This window comes from Paroedura picta, chromosome 13 (genome assembly GCF_049243985.1).
Source record: "Paroedura picta isolate Pp20150507F chromosome 13, Ppicta_v3.0, whole genome shotgun sequence".
Classification (NCBI taxonomy): Eukaryota; Metazoa; Chordata; class Lepidosauria; order Squamata; family Gekkonidae; genus Paroedura; species Paroedura picta.
The window spans coordinates 44161471-44182159 of record NC_135381.1 but is presented as its reverse complement, the minus strand read 5'-3'; the positions used below and the strand labels follow the sequence as shown (position 1 = coordinate 44182159).

At 53.0% G+C, this 20689-nt stretch overlaps 1 protein-coding gene across 1 annotated transcript in view; it reads right to left on the bottom strand.

Annotated features, from left to right (window-relative positions):
• Positions 1 to 17752, bottom strand: part of SLC16A2 (solute carrier family 16 member 2) — a 113118-nt gene extending 95366 nt beyond the window's left edge. The window contains exon 1 of the mRNA XM_077307562.1: positions 17290 to 17752. Within this exon, the coding sequence (XP_077163677.1) occupies positions 17290 to 17584 (295 nt within the window). The 5' untranslated portion in view covers positions 17585 to 17752. The remainder of the gene's footprint in view (positions 1 to 17289) is intronic.
• Positions 17753 to 20689: the final 2937 nt, after the last annotated feature.

Sequence of the window (20689 nt, the reverse complement as noted above, 5' to 3'; positions counted from 1 at the left end):
TGTTGTTGTTGTTATTATTATATTTATATTTATATGTATTTATTATATCTTTAAACCGCCCGTGGCGCCACAGGCGCCACGGACTAAATAAAAGAGTAAGGGGTGGTGGGGAGGAGTTAGGGCGGGCTCTGTCCGGGATAAAAACTCGGAGGAGCGAATCAGGAGCCGCGAAGCGGCTCCTGATTCGCTCGTCCGAGTGGCACTCCAGGGCCAAGTGTCCAATTGGGAGGCGCGCAAAGCGCGCCTCCCTGTTGGACACTTGGCCCGTCTCCCGGACACCGCACCACAGCCTCCAGTCCTCCCGAGCCGCCATCCTACACGGATGGCTGCCATGGAGGAGGCTCACACCATGCTGCGGCCCTTGGGGAAAATCATTTCCCCTCTGCCCAACGACTGCCCTTCCGCGCCTTTAACACCTCCCAGCCCACCGCCACACGCCCCCTTCCCACCCCCACCCCAAACACCCATCCCCGGCCAACCCCGCCAGCCCCTTCCCGACCCCCCCAAACTTGCCGCTCGCCGCTTCTCCACCTCTCCCCAGCCTTCCCCGCCGATGGCCTCCCAATGCTCCATGGACGCGCCAGCACGCCGACAAGCCCAGCACTCGCCGCCCCGCCTCAAAATGGCCGCCGCCACCAGGAGACCCCCGTGGAGCTGCCGCGAGCACAGCCAGCCGCCCGCCGCAACCCAAGCTGTCCCCAACCAAGCGGACCGCCCAACCCTCGCTGCCCCGAAAATGGCCGACACCACCTGCCGACCGCCGCACCCGCTGACCGCAACCCACCCGTCGCTGCCTCCTCCAAGCCACCTTGCCGCTTACTACACATCATCCACGCCGAGAAGAGGACGCCGCAGCTGAGCCGCTCCACTGCCAGCGCCCCGCACAGCCCTCGCGGCCCGGCAACAACATGGCCGCCGCCACCCAGAGATCGCCGGCAGGCCGCTGACATGCCTGCGCAGAGACGAGCCGTCGCCGCAAGCTCCCAGAAATTGCCCTGCCGCGCTGCCACCCACTGCCCTGCCGCCACGGTGAGTCTCGCCCACCGGGGAGGGGGCCCAGATCGACACGCCGCCGCCCCCGCACCAATGCCCACCCGCCCTGCTGCCCGCCACCATACCCACCTGCACCTAGCACCCGCTGTATTTTAACCACAGCGGGATTGATTCCTAGTGTATGTATATTATATGTATTTATTATTATTATTGTATTTATACATAACCTCATCCCCTAAAAACCATACGATAACAATAAAATTACAGTAGTTAGTAACCAAGTTGGTCACAGTAGCAACAATGATGGCATAATCTTACTCGTCTCGTCATGTACATGGGCAACTTCTCCTCCTCCTCCTCCTCCTCCTTCCGGCTGGTAACGTTTGCCAGAATATTCACTCTACCAAGTGCTCAGTGGTCAAGCCAGCAGGAGGAACTGCCTGGCGGCAAAAACTGTTTTGTCAATCACAAATTTTTCACTGCTCCGAATGAAGCACCTGCAGTGCGTTTCAAAAGCCAGCGCAGCATGGGCCACCATGAGGATAGTCATTGCCCTTTTAATAGTCAACGGCGAGTGGAGATGTTATCTCTGAATAGCTATGTAAAACCTGGATGGTCAAATGGATAACCAAGGTGGCCCAAGAATTCCACATGGCCCTTCAATTTCCCTCCAAATTTACCCCAGAGAAAGCGCTGCCGGACTTCGAAGACCAAGTGGTGGCCAAGCTGTGGCTGTCCTGGGGCTACAATGCTGGCAGGGGCTCATAGGAATTGTATTTATTTATTTAGGTTTTTAAACCACCCTTACCTACGGCTCTGGGCGGTTTACAGAAAACATTTCAGAACATTTACATGGAATAGTATCTGTATCAATATAACAATATAACAACAATATACCAACTAGAACAGTATTTCAACAACAGTAACTTTGACACTCCCTTGGTCGGTTCGACCTCTTAGTCTGGGGTGGGGACTGTAGATGTTATAGGTTGGCCTCAAGCAGCTGATGCCTGGTGGAAGAGCTCCTTTTGCAGGCCCTGCGGGATTGTGGAAGTTCCGGCAGGGCCCTGATCTCTTCCATGGACGCCTGTGGAACCACAGCTTGGCCATCCCTGGATCTTGTCACATCTCAGAAACTAAGCAGAGTCAGATTAGGTCCATTCCGCACACGCTAGATAATGTGCTTTCAGTGCACGTTCGAAGTAGATTTTCCTGTTCTGCACAGGAAAATCCAGCTGCAAAAGCACGCTGAAAGTGCATTATCCAGTGTGTGCGGAATGGGCCCTGCTTAGTATTTGGACAGGAGGCCACAAAGGACTGAAGCACAGATGCAGGCAACAGCAAAACCACCTGTTAATGTCTCCTGTCTTTAAAGCCCTGCAGGATCACCGTAAGTCGGCTGAGATTGGATGGCCCTTTTCTTCCACTCCCATTCCTGCTCCAAGGCACGCCATCCTTTGTTGTCCTAAATACAAATCAACAGCTGAAGGAAATGAATTTATGTAGGGTTGTGAAAGTCAACAATGAAGAAGGCTGACGGGAAGCAAGTCAATTGATCTGAAATGTGTGGGAGGCACAGACTGCCCAAAAGACAAATTAAGTGGGTTCTCGGTTACATCAAGCCTGAACTCACCCTAGAAGCTAAAATGACCAAACTGAAGCAATTCTACTTTGCCTGCATTACAAGAAGACTTGAGTCACTAGAAAAAAGATTAACTGAAAGAAAAGCAGGAAGGCAGCAGGGAAAGCAGAAGAACAAGACTTGGTTTTTAAGCCCCACTTTTCACTGCATGAAAGAGCCTCTTGTGGCGCAGAGTGGTGAGGCAGCAAACATGCTGTCTGAAACTCTACCCATGAGGCTGGGAGTTCAGTCCCAGCAGCCGGCTCAAGGTTGACTCAGCCTTCCATCCTTCCAAGGTTGGTAAAATTAGTACCCAGTTTGCCGGGGGGTAAAGGGTAATGACTGGGGAAGGGAATGGCAAACCACCCCGTATTGAGTCTGCCATGAAAGCGCTAGAGGGCGTCACCCCAAGGGGCAGACATGACCTGGTGCTTGCACAGGGGTTACCTTTACCTTTACTTTTTCTTTCACTACCCAAAGGAGCCTCAGTGGCTTACAGTCGCCTTCCCTTTGCTCTCTCCACAACAGACACCCTGTGAGGGAGGTGAGGCTGAGAGAGCCCTGAGATTACTGAAGAAGAAGAAGAGTTGGTTCTTATAGGTTGCTTTTCTCTACCCGAAGGAGCCTCAAAGTGGCTTCCAATGGCCTTCCCTTTCCTCTCCCCGCAACAGACCCCCTGTGAGGTGGGTGAGGCTGAGAGAGCCCTGAGATTACTTAAGAAGAAGAGTTGGTTCCTATATGCCGCTTTTCTCTACCCAAAGGAGGCTCAAAGTGGCTTCCAATCGCCTTCCTTTTCTCTTCCCACAATAGACACGATGTGAGGGAAGTGGGGCTAAGAGAGCTCTGAGAGGATTGCTCTCTGAGAACAGCTCTATCAGGGCAGTGAAGAGCCCAAGGTCACCCAACTGGGTGCATGTGGAGAAAGAGCAGGGAATCATACCTAGCTCACCAGATTAGAAGCCGCCACTCTTAATGACTATACCAGGGGACAGATCGACACCATCCAGGGAGCTGCAGCCGTCAGATGGCAAGGGCTCAGCAAGGCTGTCAATTTTTTGAAAGTCATTTATTCACAAGGTTGCCATAAGTCAGAAAATTGATGGTGCATCATACACATACATCAAGATACATTCTGCCCCCTCCCAAATCTTCCCTACACAAATACACACCCACTACCCACTTCTTGTCCTAATAGCCAGTATTCTGTTAATGGGCAGTAAAAAGCATGGTTGGGGCTATTGTGTCTGTATAGACCAAGTCTTGAACAATCAATTATGATATCGAAGGACAAATATGAGAAATATCTGAATGAGGCAATACAAAAGACTTACATTCCCATCTTAGTGTCTGTCAGCTGGAGGAACCCCTTCAACCATATTTTGCCTCATCTTTATTATTCGTGAAACATAATTCACCCTCCTTCCTGGTATTCTGAGCAGCTTTAGAATCATCAATCAATTAATAAAGAGAAAGATCAAACCAGATACACAAAATTACACTGTCAGTGAAGCCGACTGGCTACCATCCGATCGGTATGGCTGAATGTTAACTTCAAAAAAGTAGAACGTGGACAGACTCAGTTTTTCAAAATCAGTTTGAGACCCTTCCTATATCACGGAATCTGAAAAGCACTTGACCGTGCAAGGTTCACTGAGGGAGCAGAATTATTAAGGGCAGAGAAAGGTCTGGGGAGCCGCACACACAGCAAAGACCAGAATTCAGAGGGCGATGAAAAATGCCAAGATGCCCCTTTCTGGAATAAGGAATCTGCACGAAAACAAAGTCCACCAACGCTGTTGGTCCAACAAGCGCTTTGTGCATTTCAGGCATCAGGGCAGTAGCGTTAGCAATCGGCCTGCAATTTCAAACCATTCCTGATTTGACGAAGGCAAGTCTACACTTATCGTGAACCTTCACTAACTGCAAAGCTCAACCACATCACTTTTGCTACTATGTTTTTAGGTAAAGGATACTCTATGTAGAGTGAAAGACACAGATTAATTAGGTGCAAATAATGAGGGAGCTGAGAAATGAACCCTCCAGTAATTGATCTCCACTCAGCACATCAGAGCTCAGAAAATGGTTTTCTGTGTTTCAGGATATAGTACAGACCCTCCAGTTATAATTATGTGGTTTTCAATCAGGTTCCTTCCTCTTTGTGATTTCTGCTGGATGCAGCCTTGAATCCGCTTGGGGTGAGGATGTCAAAGATCATAAATCATAAATATGCATGAAATAAAGTGGCACCTGAAGGGTTAGATGAAACATTGGAGTTTGGTAATTGTTTTGTTCTGTTTTTGTACTTGTAGAGCCCTGAAATTCTGTGTTTGACTCTCGAGTTGTGCATGGGTGATGGGGCACAAAGGCAAGCCAGTTTTAATAAGATCAGATCCCTTGTAAGAAATTGATTCCTCCCCCTCCGACAATTTTAAAATCAATGATGTTCAAGTTTCTACAGGCCCCCTTGCAGGAGAGAGACTGTTTACAATTACGTAAGCTGCACAGAGGACGACAAAATGACCCCATGCGGAGGGATTCTTTTGTAGCATCCAGTTATGTGAGCAATCCAGCCGCAGGCTCACCCCTCTGCAAAAGTCACACTTATGTAAACATTATTTTCATTGTGGTTGCAACCATCTCAAACTTATGAATTCCATGTGTGCCCCTTCTGCAGCAGAACAAAAAACCTGCACAGTGGAGCCTCCTAATACCAGAACTGCCAAGTTTACAGAATCTGTAACCGCTCCACGGGAATTAATAAAACGCTAAGGGCCCTTGGGGTGGCCCTGTCCGGGATGGGAAAGGGCGCCCATTGGCTCCTTCCCCCTGGAATGACAAGCGGAGGGCCCAATCGGCAGGCTCAAAGCCTCCCAACCTGCCCACCCACCAACGTCCGCAGCCGTCCCCCCATGCCGCCATTACCAGCCTGCCCGCTGCCAGCCTGGTGGAGGTGGAGGTGGCGGGGGGGGGATGCTTTGCACCACGCAAGCCAACACACTGAAGCCCCACTGCCAGCTGCCCGCTGCCGGAAGTCTTCCGCCCCAGCAAAGGGACAGCCCCGCCACGTCACTGACGCGCCGGCCCTGACCCTTTGCCACTCCCGAAGCCGTCTGCCGGCCACCGAGTAATCTCGGCCCTGCCCTGAAGCCACGCCACACCACGGCACTCAATGACGACCCAGGTACGCTGCCACCCCCCTCTCGCCCTCCCAACCTTCCCTCGCGGCCCCCCCAACACTCGGCCTCACATGCCGCTGCTGCTTCCCTGGCCGAAAACACATACCTACCCATCCTTCTCAACACCCAACTCCTCCCCCACTCTCCCCCGCGCTCTGCCGCCGCCGCTCCCATGCCCCCAAACACCCACCCACACTTCTCAACAACCAAATCCTCCCTCCTCCCAACTGAACCCTACATTCCTCCGCCACCACTCCCCCACCCCAAACACTCACCCACCTTTCTCAACACCCAACTCCTCCCCTCCTCGCCACTCACCCCTGCGCTCTGCCACCACTGCTCCCCTGCCCCCAAATACCCGCCAACCCTTCTCAACAACCAAATCCTCGCCCCCTCCCCACCGCGATCTGCCGCCGCTGCTCCGCCACCCCAAACCCCAACCCACCCTTCTCAACACCTCACTCCTTCCCACTCTCACCACTCACCCCCGTGTTCTGCCGCCGCCACTCCCCTGCCCCCAGACACCCACCCACCCTTCTCAACAACCAAATCCTCCCCCCTCCCCACTCACCCCCACGCTCCACCACTGCCCTGCCCCCAAACTCCCACTCTGCCTCTTTGTCTCCCTCTCCCTTGCTTTCTTCCTTTCTTCTCTCCATCCATCCACCCACCCCGCTAGTGCCTGCTGTATTTTTTGTACAGCGGGCTTAATTTCTAGTAATCTTAATGTTTTAAAAAGAAGAGTGATTAGCTCCCCCACATAAATGTTTGCATGTGTGTTCACATGGCAGGGGAAAAACCCTCCTACAGTTGGGTGGTATTTTAGACTAGTGCCTGATTTTGTATGGCCCCCACTTGGAAGCAGAGAGGCACAAGAGTAGCCTTTCTCAACTTTCTTACTGCTGAGAACCCCTGAAACATTCTTCAGGTTTTGAGAAACCCCCAAAGTAGCCCAATGGTTGGGAAGCACAGCTGTGGACATGCCCACCCAGAGCCCCTCCCCTTCCCCTCCTCTCCTGTCCCATCATTGGCCATCTTGGGAGGGGGGGCAGGTTGACATATCACCCAATAAATATTTAACAAATATGAAATATATATTACAAATTAATTAACGCCTACCCATTTGGCAAACCCTTCCAGGGCCATCAAGAAACCCCAGGGGTTCATGAAACCCTGCACGAGTGTAAGGAACAGGAATGATAAAGGGGAAAGGAGATGGGGTTGAGCAAAGGAGAGGGGCTAAGATGAGATGGGAGGGAAATGGGAGGAGCCATTGGCATGGATGGGTGGGAGGGGCAAACTGGGAAACATCAGTGGGGGAGGAGGAAAATCATGTTACTAAGAGGCCATGGGGGAGGGAGTAACTAAGGGGGGAGTGGAGGGAGCATACGGGAGGGACAGAGAGCAAAATGAGATCCCCTTCCCTCACACATCTCTTCAGGCTCCCTAACGGGTCTGCATCATCTCAGCTTTCTGGATCCTGGGCTCCCATGCCCCATCTCAACTCAGACCCAGAGCCTTGCGGATCTGTGGGGCAAAGAAGAACACCGGTTTCTGCTCCCAAGGTCTTTTCAGACAAAGAGAAGGCAGAAGAGAAATGATTTTACAAAGTGGCAGGCGGGCTTATTCCGCCCGTTTAGACGCATGGTGGTGGGATCCATTCTTGTTGTTGTCTTCAGAGGAGGAAATAACAGGACGCAGCTGGAGAGGCGGTGGAGAGACGTTTGCACAGGAATTTGCCTGCTGGGTTGCCCCCAGTGAGGTGCCCTGACAGAGGATTTATTCATCTGCAGGCCCTCCCAGCACCGCCTGTCCCTTTGCTGCCTCTCTGCTGCTTCTTCCAGCACACAGCCAAATTAAACATAATGTTGGATGAGCTCCTCTGATCCCTGGAGTCACCCCCTACTTGGCACTTAGAGGCAAGAGCCTCTGCCAGCACGTCCTGGGAGTGGGGGAACGACACTTTTCAGCCGCCAATTTAATCTGCGCAAAGAATCCAGGGAGCTTAATCATCTAACTGTATCTTTGTTCACAAATGCGCAGCCACCTCTGCACACAGAAGGCCGTCTTGAGAAAAGCAGTCTGCACCGCCCATCCCGCACTGGCCGGCCGCATCCTCCGCCGTGATGGAGAAGCACAGGGGGTGGGCTGGGAGATCGCTGGCAGGGAGACGGAGACAAAATGTCACTAATTCAGCCACAGGCATGAGCAGAAGACGTGCTGTGGCCAGACACATTTCACATTTGATAACCTCGAAGAAGATGCCAAGAGGGCAGCAGCCATTGTTTCCAAGGCAAATAAAAACGTTTAAATGTTAAGCAAGAGACATTCAGGCACATCCGAAGGATTCCGGCAAATAAAGGCGGGGAGAAAGGGTGCCAAGACAGGTCACCACCCCAGCTAACTCCTGCTGAATTCCGGGCATGGCCTCCTGCATCACAGAGCCAGTGCGACCCAGCACAGAGCAGGAAACAATCTAATCCTGCCCTTAGGGTAACGCTATGCCCAAATGAACACTAGTGAACTCCAGCAAGAACTTTATTACAGGACTCTCCCATTGCCTGGGGGGGGGGGTGAAACACACTTCCAGCCCACAAATTACCATATGGGAAACACAACAGGCTCTTGAGAACGCACAAGCCGGCCTAAAGAACCGACAGCGTCTGATCGTGTTGGAAACCCATCAGACCTCTGATGTCTTGGGTGCGGCAAAGGTCTGACTTGGTCTTCCTCTACAAGGCTGCTGTGCTAACAGACACTGCAAAGTGCTTTTTGGATGATGACAGGGGAGGGCGAGGCCCCACCGGGGAGCCGGCTTTGTGTGGAGTCAGCTAAAGCACCAGCACTTGGGAGATTCAGGCTCAAATCGTCAGCCAAGGAAGCTGAGTGGGTACCCTTGGGCCCAAGACTCTCTCTCTCCCAGCCCTGTTTCCTCTCTACTAGTGCAGGAATGAAGGAGGGCAACGAATGACGCTGGCAGGCCACTCTGGATTCTGGGGGGCAGGAGTAAGGAAGTAAATACATAAGTAGGCAGGAGAAAGGTGATGGAGGTAAGCTGCGGGGGGGGGGGGAGACGCTTAGACCTCCCCAGACCAGTTGGCCGGCCAGCCTATTCCAGAGTCAGGGAGTATCACCGGATTTTCGGCTGCCTTCTGCCTGGCTTGGCAGGTGCCTCTGCCACTCATTCCTCTGCCCAGAGCGGAGGGGCAGCACACGGGTCAACTGTCCACAACATCCTGCTCAGCTCATTAATTCAGCCCCTGCTGGGGGGCTCAGTCCAGGCACAGTCCAAACGCAAAGGCTGAAGCCACCACCTACCTCCATCTCCCTGCACCACCAGCGACGTCTCTGTACAAGGACAGGTGGGCAGGCAATAAAGCCCTTGCAACCAGCACCAAAGCTGGAGGGGTGAAGCCACACCGCACTCTTAGAAGCAAGCTAGACCACACACCTGCTTGGCCCCAGGGCTTCTTTACGGTTAAGGATTTTGGAGTTACAACTCTGGAGGAAGACTGATTCTGAACTACCAGGAGTGGACTGGCCAGTTGACCTCTATCACGGGTCCCCAATGTAGTGCCCACAGGTACCATGGCCCCCACCAAGTGTTTTCAGAAAGTAAGGAGGACTAAATCAGGCTCTGCAGAGTGGCTGTGCAGATGTTTTTAAAAGTTGCTCCAGCCACAGCTGCCCCACAGCCTGAGGATCTTCTCCACGCAACTGGGAGGTATAGGTAACAGAATATTTTAGATCAATATGTGCATTTAAAAAGACATCCTGCTAAGAAGAACCACCGCCTGAAACATGGAAGGCCGATGAGTCTACTTCTGTACAACTTCGCTCTGTGACATTCTGTAGCTGGCTCTGCCTCCTGCAGCCACTGGTTTCCTGATCTGCAGGGAAGGCTCCTAAGAGGGCTTCTGGAAGCCAAGGGCAAGCAAAGGCCAGCTGGTGGAGCTCTGCAGGAGGTGAGCAAGCTCCCCCCCCCCACCCCCGTGCTCATAACCATCCAGGTGGCCCATGTGTCGCTGGCTTGAAGCACTGTGAAGCCACTCACTGCATTTGCTCCAAGGCCCTCTTAAAGCCTCCACCCACTCCAATGCAGCGCCCAAGCCGTGCGGCTTATGCTCGGTGAGCCTGCTTTGAGAGAAGCAGTGAGCATTCGTGCAGGTTCTTTCTAAACATTTACCTGTGACTAAAAAGGGGGTCCCAAGCTGGGAAGAGAACACAAGCCATTCCTACACAGGGTGTGCTGGAGATTCGCAGCAGCACTTGCTGATCTTTGACGCTTCCCTTGTTTTCGCAGGCTGTGCAGCACATTCCTTTAACCACAGGGAATGGTGTATTTTCTGGGCACAGGGCTGCTTTGAAAGCCTGACCCTAAAGGTACACTCTAAAAACCACGGGAACGTGTGCTGAGAAAGCAAATACACAGATAACGGATAGCGGCAACTGCGTGACCCTCGGGGTTATTGTCTGGGCTGGGTTTGCACCTTGCTGTTTGCTGCTCTTGAAACCGGCAGCTTGTGTGAGGCATGAAGATTCCAAAAGAATTTTCCAAAAGCTCAGCCTTCAATCCACCAAGACAGGCAGGCCTTATCCTCTGGGGCACATCCCGCACTTGTATACACAAAACACAAACCAATGCCTGCTTCAAGCTGGGGGACTCAACTGAGGCTGTAAGCCAGTGGCAGAGCTGGGCTTAGGAGAGGCTCCCTGCACGTTTCCAGTCCTGCCCTTCACCAAAGGCAGACAGATCCAAATGCTGCATGGCAATGACTAGAAGTCTAGGCTGAAAACACACCTGAGCTCATTGGGATGGGGGAGCACATTGTGTCTTTCCAGAAAGGGCAAAGTAAAAAGTAAAAAGTAAACATCCCCCCAACCCCTTTGGATCAGCAACTTCTCAATCCAACACGAAGCCTGAGTTACAGTGGGAGACCCCAACCCCAAGTCAACTCCCCTCCCCCCGCCCCACTCTTTGGTCAAGATGCAAACCCAATAGTTAGAGGCTGATATGACAGAACGCTCTCACATTAAAAAACAGTCCCAAACCTTCCTTGCACATGGAAAGTTGGCACTTCACCTAGGAAAGAACACCTCTCTTGTATTCAAGATCTGATGGGAATTGATGGAACACTATTCCATGCAAAACAATTCCCTGCCTGCAGAACATTAGCATGTCAAGAAGTGCTCTACAAGCACTTTCTACAATCAGGGATTTTCATTCACTGAGAAACATCTGGCCATGAGCAGCTCCTTCTGTCGTTTGAAAGGGTACAACACACACAGAGGGTGCCAAACGACATGACACAGGCTATCCATGGCTCTAATGCTTTCGTTTTTACTTTGACAAAGTCACAGGGTGTTCCAAAAGCATACAGGGGGCTCCCTTGCCCACCCACCCCCTAACAAAGGAAGGGATGCTTGTCCCAGGAGAACTCCCAGTGGCACCTGGCTTGGCAGCAGCAGCATTGCAGAGCTGACTGGCTCAGCGGGTGAGGGTAGTCTCTCTCTCTCTCAGACTAGGTCGCTGCATGGACAAAACAGATGCTGAAAGAACCACACATGCCCCACCTTGTAGAAAGTGCAGGATGCAAACACAGCAGACAAAGATAGGGGAGTCCTAGATTAGCAAATGCATCCTAGTAGTAAAAAGTCCTTCTCCACACGAATCCACATCATATCTACTTTCATGCAGTGAACTAATTGCAATTGTTAAGAATCACTTCAGGGCATTCACGATTCTAAGCTGACAGTCTCTCGAGGAACTAGCATCCTTGGGCCGCTCTGACACTGGACAGCCCACATTCTCTTCCCTCCCACTGGCCAACAGGAGAAACATGGACAACCCAGCTTGCCTTTTGCCCTTTGCCCTCTCCCTCTTCCCTGTCTGCTTTAGTTTTCGGGGAAGGCCAGGGTCACCCGGAGCATGTGGAACATCTAGTAAAACAAGCCACCCAGGAGCCTATCCTGTGATATACTGCATACCAGTCTTTGCAACTTTTTAAGATCTCTCTTCAAAAGAGAGTCAGAAGGTTCGTCTAGAGCAGCATTTCCCAGCCTGTCAGTCCCAACCCAAAATTGGGTCACGAAACTCAGCCTTTTGCAATTTGGTTCATTTGTGCATGCTTTGTTTTGCTGAGTGGGTTGCTGCACCAAGTAAATCTGGGCTTAGGAGAGATTCCTACAGCTGGGAACCAACGGCTTCAAGAATCACTAGGACACCAGTAGCCCTGGAGCTGTGCACACGAGCAATTTCAAGAGGACATCAACCTTGTCCTGCAACTCCATAGACAAGGAAACCTTCTAGCCCTGAGCCACAATCGTAAGAAAACAGCCATTCATACTTCCTTTTTTTTCATTAGGCCTGAACAAATTGTCACAAAATCCAGACCAACTTTTCAAGTTCCCTGCAACAGTTTTTATCAGTCTGAACATTTTGTACAAAAAAGAAGGGGGTGAGGGAGAAGCGATGTCCAGGCTTGGTGGAAAAGTCCAAACTCCACACGGTGTTGCCTTCTTGAAATAGAAAACAGCAGGATGTGGACTGAGCTCCGTCAGACAGAGCAAGGTGCAAATCGGATTTGAAGACAAACTGGATGCGTCTGAAACAGAGGAGACAAGGCAGCTCTCCCCCCGATAATCTGAAAGCCAGAGGAGACATCACACTCCTCAACAAGACATCCCACCTCAGAGAAAAGGATGCTGTTCAGTTACCTTCATGCTTGAAAGGAGACAGATGGAGTGTCACAAGAGGGTCTCATGTAATTTAGCCTCCCACAATTAAAAAGGATACATTTACACATCAATCTCCAGTTTTGATATATTTGCCTCACTATGCTTTTCTCCCTGGAATTAAATCCAAACAAGTGGTGACCACATAAATTAAGCTTGGTCCTTGAATCTGGTAAACAAGTTTATAAGGTTGTATGCTAACTCACTGTTCACCCTCTGCCTGTAATCAAAGGAAGAAGAAGAAGTATGTATTTGGGCAATTCCCATTTTAATGTATCTGAAGAAATGAGCATGCACACAAACGCTTGGACCTTGAATAAGACTTCGTGGGTCTTAAAGGTGTTCCTAGACTCTCACTTTGTTCTGCTGCTTCAGACCAACACAGCTGTCCACCTGGTTCTACCTGAGAAAGTCTGCAAGCACACAAAAAATTACACTTTGAATAAGACCTTGTTGGTCTTAAAGGTGCTCCTAGACTCAAACTGTTTTAAAAACCAGCAGTGAATCAGATGCATCCTACAGCTCTGCCCAGAACATGCAGGCTGCTTGAAAGGCAATGGAAGAAAAACTTGGTGAACCCTGAAGTAGCACTTGGGCAGGGCAGTATAGAAATGAAATGAAACAAACAAACAGCCAGATATCTATCATGAGGGTGAGTAGGTGGGAAGGACTGTATATTTTAGGGACTCCTGGGAAATGCAATGAATCAAGCAGATACCTCCCTTTCTCCGTTCATGGACAACTTATCAAGGACGCCTGCGCCACTTGCCATGGCTTATGAGACCTTGGCTCAGTGGAAGAGCACATGTTCAAGGGACCAGGAGTACTCCTGAGCACAGTCCAGGCAGAAGGCCTGGGAAAGAGGCCCTGGGGAGATTCTACTCATCTGAATGGACAGCTTCAAGCACCTGGATCGATTTCCCACTTCCTGTTTCAGCAAGGGTGAACGGAACTAGTTTTGGCCTTGCTGCACTAAGAAGTGAAGGTTGCATAAGCACGTGGCTGGTTGCAGGAGTCCTTTCTGAGAGAGGCACAACATCCCTCCAGTGCTGGCTTTTTGTGCTCTTGAAGTAGAAAAGATCCAAATAGCCAGCAGTACCCAATGCATTCAGTGATTTGATTAAACTACGGATGAGAACCCAGACAACGTGCTTTGAAAACAGCCACACTCATCCACAGATCCTCTGTGCAGCTCCTGGCAAATTTCCTTCTGCCTTCAGCCCCCTCCCTCTGATAGCAACAGGAACAGCAGCTGCCCTCCCTGGTTTACTGCCGAGAAGAGAAAGATCCAGATGTGTTGCAGCCTACACCAGGCATCTAGGATAGGCCCCATATAAAACTAAGCTCTCTGCATTCTGGGAGTCCAGGGAGATCAGGGAAGAGCGCTGAATTTTTTGCCAACAACTACCTGCCACAGTGCACCGTCCAACTCCTAACAGTGCCATCCTGGCACAATCCTCAGCACAGCTGCACCCTTCTAAGTCTGTTGAAGGGTCTAACTCTGCACCAGGCTTCAATAGCCAGCATCCTTGCTGCACTGTCAACTAACCAAAGTGGAGGCTTATTCAAAGAGACATCAGCTGGCCTAATTTACTAACCTGCACATTTATTCCTGTAACAACTACGCAAGGCACCTGGCAACAGTAATTTTGTATGATAGGGGATGCCTAATAACGTGCAGTATTTGTAACTACATGGCTAGTTTGTCCATGCAGCACGTGCTATGGGCCCTGCACTTCCAGAGCCCCCACAAAGTGCCTTCCCCTCCCAGGGATCGGGGCTGCAGCCTCTCTCCTCCCTCCTTCCCCCTCTTCCAGGACACTCAGAGTGACACCCCTTTCCACTGTGGGGAGCTCCCCTGCCCCCAGTCTGGCTGCTCCCACTGCAATCGGACTCTGCGAGGGCCCCGAGAATCCATAACTGGCTCTGGTGCAAATCATTAAGCCTCTCCGGCATAACTACTACATTTTGCAAACACACAAGAGACTTCCACAAAAGAGCAGCAACTCCTGTGGAGGAGATGTGCATGCAGCTATACTTTAACTTCCATCACTACATTAGGAACCCCGAGTTCAAATCCTGCCAGTCAGCTTCACTTATTCTTCCCAGACATGATCCCTAGCCACAGGGAGGAACTGAAAACGCCATGCCGCTTATATGCTCAACAAGGTCCTTGGTCCTTCCTCACATGTTAGATTAATGCACTTTTGTGCTTTTGCAGCTGGATTTTCCTGTACAGGACAAGGAAATCCATGTCTAAGGTGCACTGAAAGTGCATTAATCTAAAATAGTCCTGCAGAGCCTGCAAGAAGGAGCTCTTCCGCCAGGCATTTGGTTGAGGCTGACCGGAACCAGCCACACCCGCTGGGCCCCTGGACCTCCCTCCCAGGAACCCATGCACCTGAACCGAACCATGGACCTTTAGACTGTTATCCTATTAAATTGTTATTCTCTGTTGTTGTTGTTATTATCATTGTTGTATTTCTACTTGACACAAAACCCGAGTTCAATATATTGTTCTTTTACGTTCCATGTGAACCACCCTGAGGCTCTGGCGACAGCGTTACACAAATGTAATAAACAAATAAACAAACTAAAAATGTAACATGCATTATTGCCTTAATCCAACCATCGTGAGGATGTACTACAAGCAAAGCATTCTTATTGATAAAGTGATTTGCTTGCTAACTCAAAAGGCATATGAAGATGACAGCATGTATTGCTGGCTTTCAATACAGCAGAGGCCAAAGCAGTTGAGACCAGCTACATAACCATGGAGCATTTGCCATTAGAAAAACAAAAAAGCAATTTGTGCTTGTAGCAGAGGCAGGCATAACCAGGCAGGGCCCCAACTTGGGTTTACTGATCCGTTAGGTGGGAAACAGCCCTAGTAAGACATAACCAGCATAAACGTTGTTAATCTTTGAACTGCCACTGTTACTAAGAACTAGCACCCTCTGCAACTGCCTACTGAAGTGCATGTGCATGCCAGCAAGTGTTACTACAGACCTGTAGTGGTAGTAGCAGCAGTAACTTTTTAATGCTTCTTTGGCAAGGAAGCACTGCAAGATCGGAGAATTCATTGACATTAGTTATGCTCTCACTAAGATTCAGGAGTGATTACTCAGTGTACATCAATGCAATCAATGAAATGAGGCATTTATTAAAGTAACAATGCAATAGGATTTGGATTGCAGAAACAGACAATTAAATCCCTTGCTGGGAGCAACACTCTGCTGGATCTGAGAAGCTATGCAGGAGGCGGCCAAAATGGGCCAGGAAGGAAGGAAGGAAGGAACATACGACCTTGTAGCCTATGTAAGCAATTAATGCAGAGCACGTAATAATGTATGCATGAGGCACCTGGCTATTTTCTTGGCACAGAATCTTTTACACATTAGGAAACAGCGGGAAGCATTTCACCAGAAGAGGGGAGCATCCGCCCACTTTGGGAATGGTGGGGAGCCCAGTCTTGTTCTTTCTCAAGAGAGGCCTTCAAGAATGAAGCAACCATTTTGGAGCTTGAAGGACAGATAAAGAATTCATTTAAAAAGGCCAGGCACTTCTGGGGAATACAAACTCTGCCACTGCTATTCTGGAAAACCTGAATTAGAGAACACACTTTGCTCAGGCTATATCTGATTGAGAGCAGGGACGAAATGCCCCCAGATCACAGTTCCCCCATGAACACCCTCCTTTGCCTCAGGAGGGTGCAGCCAGGAAACTCTCCCCCTCCAAGACTAGGATCCCAAAATGAGGTCTCCCTGGAGCCGCAACACTCTTATGAAATATTGTTGACAAGACATCTGGCATTTCTTACACAGGAAAGTGGGAAAGGAAGAAAGATCCCCATTAAGAAGAAAAAGAAGTTTTTAAAAGATCTAAATAAACAGAGCGGGAAAGCAGCCCAACAGCTAATCCCATTCCCAGCCCAGACACAGACTGGAGAGAGCTGGACCCCCTTTTCCCCTCTGCTGTCCCCAAGCTGTCTGGTGCTGCTAGCACTGGTGAACCGTGCCCAGACTACTCTTAAGGTATACATGCGCCACAAGGCTGTGTGTGGCCCTGTAATGGGTTATGTAATATTATTGAGAAAAACACAGTAGTAAGTTTGACAGCCCCCCCCCCCCCTCAACAAACGAAAACCCGTCCAGAAATCCACACACCATTTCTGGTCTGCTCCCTTCTTCCTTGAAGACATTTTCCAAGTGTAGCTGTTTTGGTCCACAGCCGAATAGCAAGGGCAGAAGCACCTTAGAGACCAACTGGATTTGTGAGGTGTGAGCTCTGGAGAATCTAGGCTCCCTCCATCAGACACCGGATGACAAAGGGAGCTCAGGAAGGCTGGAACCTTGACATGCTGGCCTGTAAGGTGCTCCCGGACTGGCCTCTGAGCTTCTTGTTCCCTGCTGCCAGAACATGTGGCCCACCACAGACCTCCTTGGAGCTCGCACCAATTCTCCTCCCACCCACCTGGTTTCCCCCACAAGCCCCGGCCGCCCACTCCTCGGTTGGCAAATCCCTAGGATTTCCAGGCAGGACCCGCAGCCGGTCCATGTAGCGGCCTGAGCACATTCCTGGCACGGTCTAGATGCGCATGGTGGGCCAGGGGTCACAGGGGTGGGGGAGGGCACCCTTCCAGAGCTCTCTGTGGGTTGGCGCCCCTGTGGGGGAGGCTCCATGGCACAGAAAGGGCCCCTCCAAGCCCGACGGCGCCTGGGGGGCTGTTGTCTCCCCTGCTCGGGCCCGGCCGGCCGCGCTCACCTGTCTTGAACTGGAGGGCGGGGTCGCGGGCGTCGCCGGGCATCTCCTCCTGGAGCAGCACGTAGAGCATCCCGAAGGAGTTGTGGATGCCGAAGATGGAGCCGTTGCACCAGGTGGCCGCCAGCACCACCACCCAGCCGAAGCCCCCCTCGGGCGGCGTGAAGTCCGACGTGGCCCCCGCCAGGGCCGGCCCCCCGGAGCCGCACGACCCCTCGCAGCCGCCGCCGCCGCCGCCGCCGCCCTCGCCGTCCTCGTCCTCCACGGCCCCCGACGACGCCGGCCTCTGCAGCGCCATCGCCCGCCCCCTCGGCGCCCGCCGCCCGCCGCCCGCCTCAGGCCCGCGCGCCGCCTCCGCGCTCTCCTGCTCCGGCTCCGGCCGCCGCTCGCTCGCTGCCCGCCCGGCCACACGCCGCCGCTGGCGCCCGCCTCCTCCGCCGCCTCTTGCTCGCCTCCGGCCGCCCCGTCGTCATCCCGCCGCCGCCGCCTCCGCCTCCTGCCGCAGCTCGCCGGACCCGCCCCCGCCCTCGGACCGCCCCCGGACCCGCCCCCTCCCCGGGACCCCCTCCCCCCTCCCCCCTCCCCCCTCCCCGGGGGCGCTCGCTCGCTTGCCCTCGCACCGCCCCCCCCCACGGCGCCGCCCTCCTGCGCTCCTATGGGCGGGCGCGAGGGGGGGCGCACCGTTGGGCCGAAGGAAGTCGGGGGAGGCGCGGACACCGCAGCCACTGCCCCCCCCCCGCACACACACCGGGGTTGGAGAGCCTTTTCCGGGCCCCGCCCCGGCCCTCTTCCTGCGGGGGAGGGGAGGGGAGGGGAGGGCCAGTCCGGCTAAGCCGCCCTCCACGCACTTGGCGACGGATCCGCCGTCTTTGCTGCTGCACGGGGGCGGGGGGGCGGGGGGGGGCGGGGGGGCGGGGGGGGGCGTGCGCCCCTCGTGGCGGGCCCGGTGGGCTTTGGCCTCGGGAGGAGCCCCGAAGAAATGCTCCACTTCATCCGTTTGTCGCTTCGTCCGGGATCCGGCCGGGAAGCCGGGGAGTTGTGGGGCTGGGGGTTCGAATCCCGGGCAGGGGCGGCTCCCAGCCGGCCTTCGTGCCTCTCCCTTGTGCCGCCGCGGAGGAGAGTCTCGCCGGAGCCCCGGCCCCCGAGCAGAGCCGTCTCATTGGGGCTCTTATTAGGGACTAGGGGACTATCGACTGCGGAGGGGGCGGGGCTCCTGCGCAAATCGCAGAGAGGATTGCGGGGGGGGGGGGAGGGGGGCTTCCTAATGCACACGATGAAAGCAACTCCCCTGTCAGTTAAGCAGAGGGCGGGCACCCAGGCGACCCGGGAGGTGTCAACAGACCCCTGGAGGAGCTGAAGGTTGGAAGCACCTGTCTGAATGCAAGAGACCCGCCAGGCCAGGGCTCTCCACCTTGCTCATGTCGCCACCCTTCGTGGGGACCCCCAACCCTAACATTAGGCAAGTGATCTTTTACAGAAATTAAACCGGAGCTGACCAAAGGTGTGAGGATCCCTTGTTCAAGATTGTAATATCAATTGGGTTTTTCCACCTGGGGTTTCTCAGTCCCGTTCTGCCTCTTGGCCCATCATGCCCATCTCGCTCTTTTCTGCTGCTCCAGACAGATGAACGCTCTATCTCAATCTACCCCCGCAAGGCTCTTGTTTGGATGATGCCCTGCCCGGCCAAGCTGCTTGCCTTGCCACAACCCCCATGAAAGGGTCCCAACCCCCAGGCTGAGAACCACTGGGATAGGAGAAAGGACGCCCCCCCACACACACACACACGCACAGGTGCTGGCCTTCTGTTCCAGGGTTGTGGTGTTGTTGTTGTGAGGCAGGGTCTCCCTGATGGACAGGACAGGCAGGACTATCAGGGCCCCCCTTAAAGGGACCAGCTCCCCTAACCATGCTCATAGTGGGGCACATCACCCATTATCCCCCCCGTGGCCCTCCACACACAGAGCACAAGGCCCCAGGAGGTGGCGAGGGACAAGAACATAGGCGTGAGAACAATCCCTCCCCCAACACACACTCGCTGCCATCTGTGCCCTGCTGCCAAGGGCTTCCCTGTGCCAGCCCATGCCCCACCTCCCCTGGGCACAGCAGGAGGAGGGCAAGAGAGGCGTGCCTTTCACCCACATCCCTCACTATGGAAGAAGCCCTTTCAGGTGCCTAGCGGCCACCGATGCCACCGGCCCCTCCCCCCATCACTGCCCCCTGGAAAAGGAGCCCCACCACTCAGGATGGCTCTCCAGCCGCTCCCAGTTGCTGCCCCCGTGAAGGAAGGGGCGGGCGGTGGGTCTGCAGCCCTGGCAGAGACCAAGTTTGAGGGACTAGACAGGAGTGCAATTCTGTGCACGGGATCGGCCAGCCCGTGTTTGGATCCAATTTGTCAGATTCAGCCAGTTCAAAGCAAAACTGACCAAAAAAATGTGTGTGCAGTCTGGGTATGCCAGTTGAGGTTCTTGTGTGGTTTACCTGGTTGAGTTTTTGTTCTCTGTGCCATCATGCTGGGGTCACAATAAAAGGCTGAAATGACCTTCCAGGGTCCTGGTCTCTGAACTCACAGATGGGATGGGCTGTGCTAGAGGTGGGCCCCCTCCCCTGGGCCACCTGCAAACAGGACACCAGGTCCCAGGGACACTGCCCCCTCTAGTTTGCCATCCAACGTGCCACCTCCTACTCAGGCTCCAGGGCTGGGCCTCCCATAACGCCAGGCCACAGAGGCTCCCATTGTTGTGTGGGATGCATCATTTGTGCATAATAGCAGCTCTTATTCCTCTCCTTCTTCCCTCTCAGTAGAAGATCTTTTGGAGCTTCCAGGTCTCTTTAGCTCTACTGCAGGTTTGCCCCAGCCTGCTTTGCTGCTGTTCCCCCCACCGGAATGATCAAACTCCAAGCAAGATGTTGAACAACATACGTAGAAAGGTGGAAATGAAGGCAGCCTTATTTATTTCCGTAGCCCACCTTCATCCCCAATAGGGGCTTACAAGATTCCCCTTGTGAGGAAGGTTGGCCAGGGTCACCAGCAAGCTTCTAAAGCAGAAGGGGAATTCTCCAGGGGTCGTCAAACTGCGGCCCTCCAGATGTCCATGGACTACAATTCCCATCCGCTGGCAGGGGATCATGGGAACTGTAGTCCATGGACATCTGGAGGGCCACAGTTTGACTACCCCTGCATCACATTGGCTGCCTAAGCACAGCTGGCCTAAGCATGCATGAGTGCTTGGAACCAAGGGAGTCCACGGCTGAGATGAGATGAGATGAGATGAGATGAGATGAGATGAGGGGCCGGCCATGGCTGACCCCCTCTGAACGTCTCTTGCCTTGAAAACCTCTTTGGGATTGCTGATGAACAGTTGTGACTTGATGACGTTTGGCACACAGAGATCTGTCTGTCTGT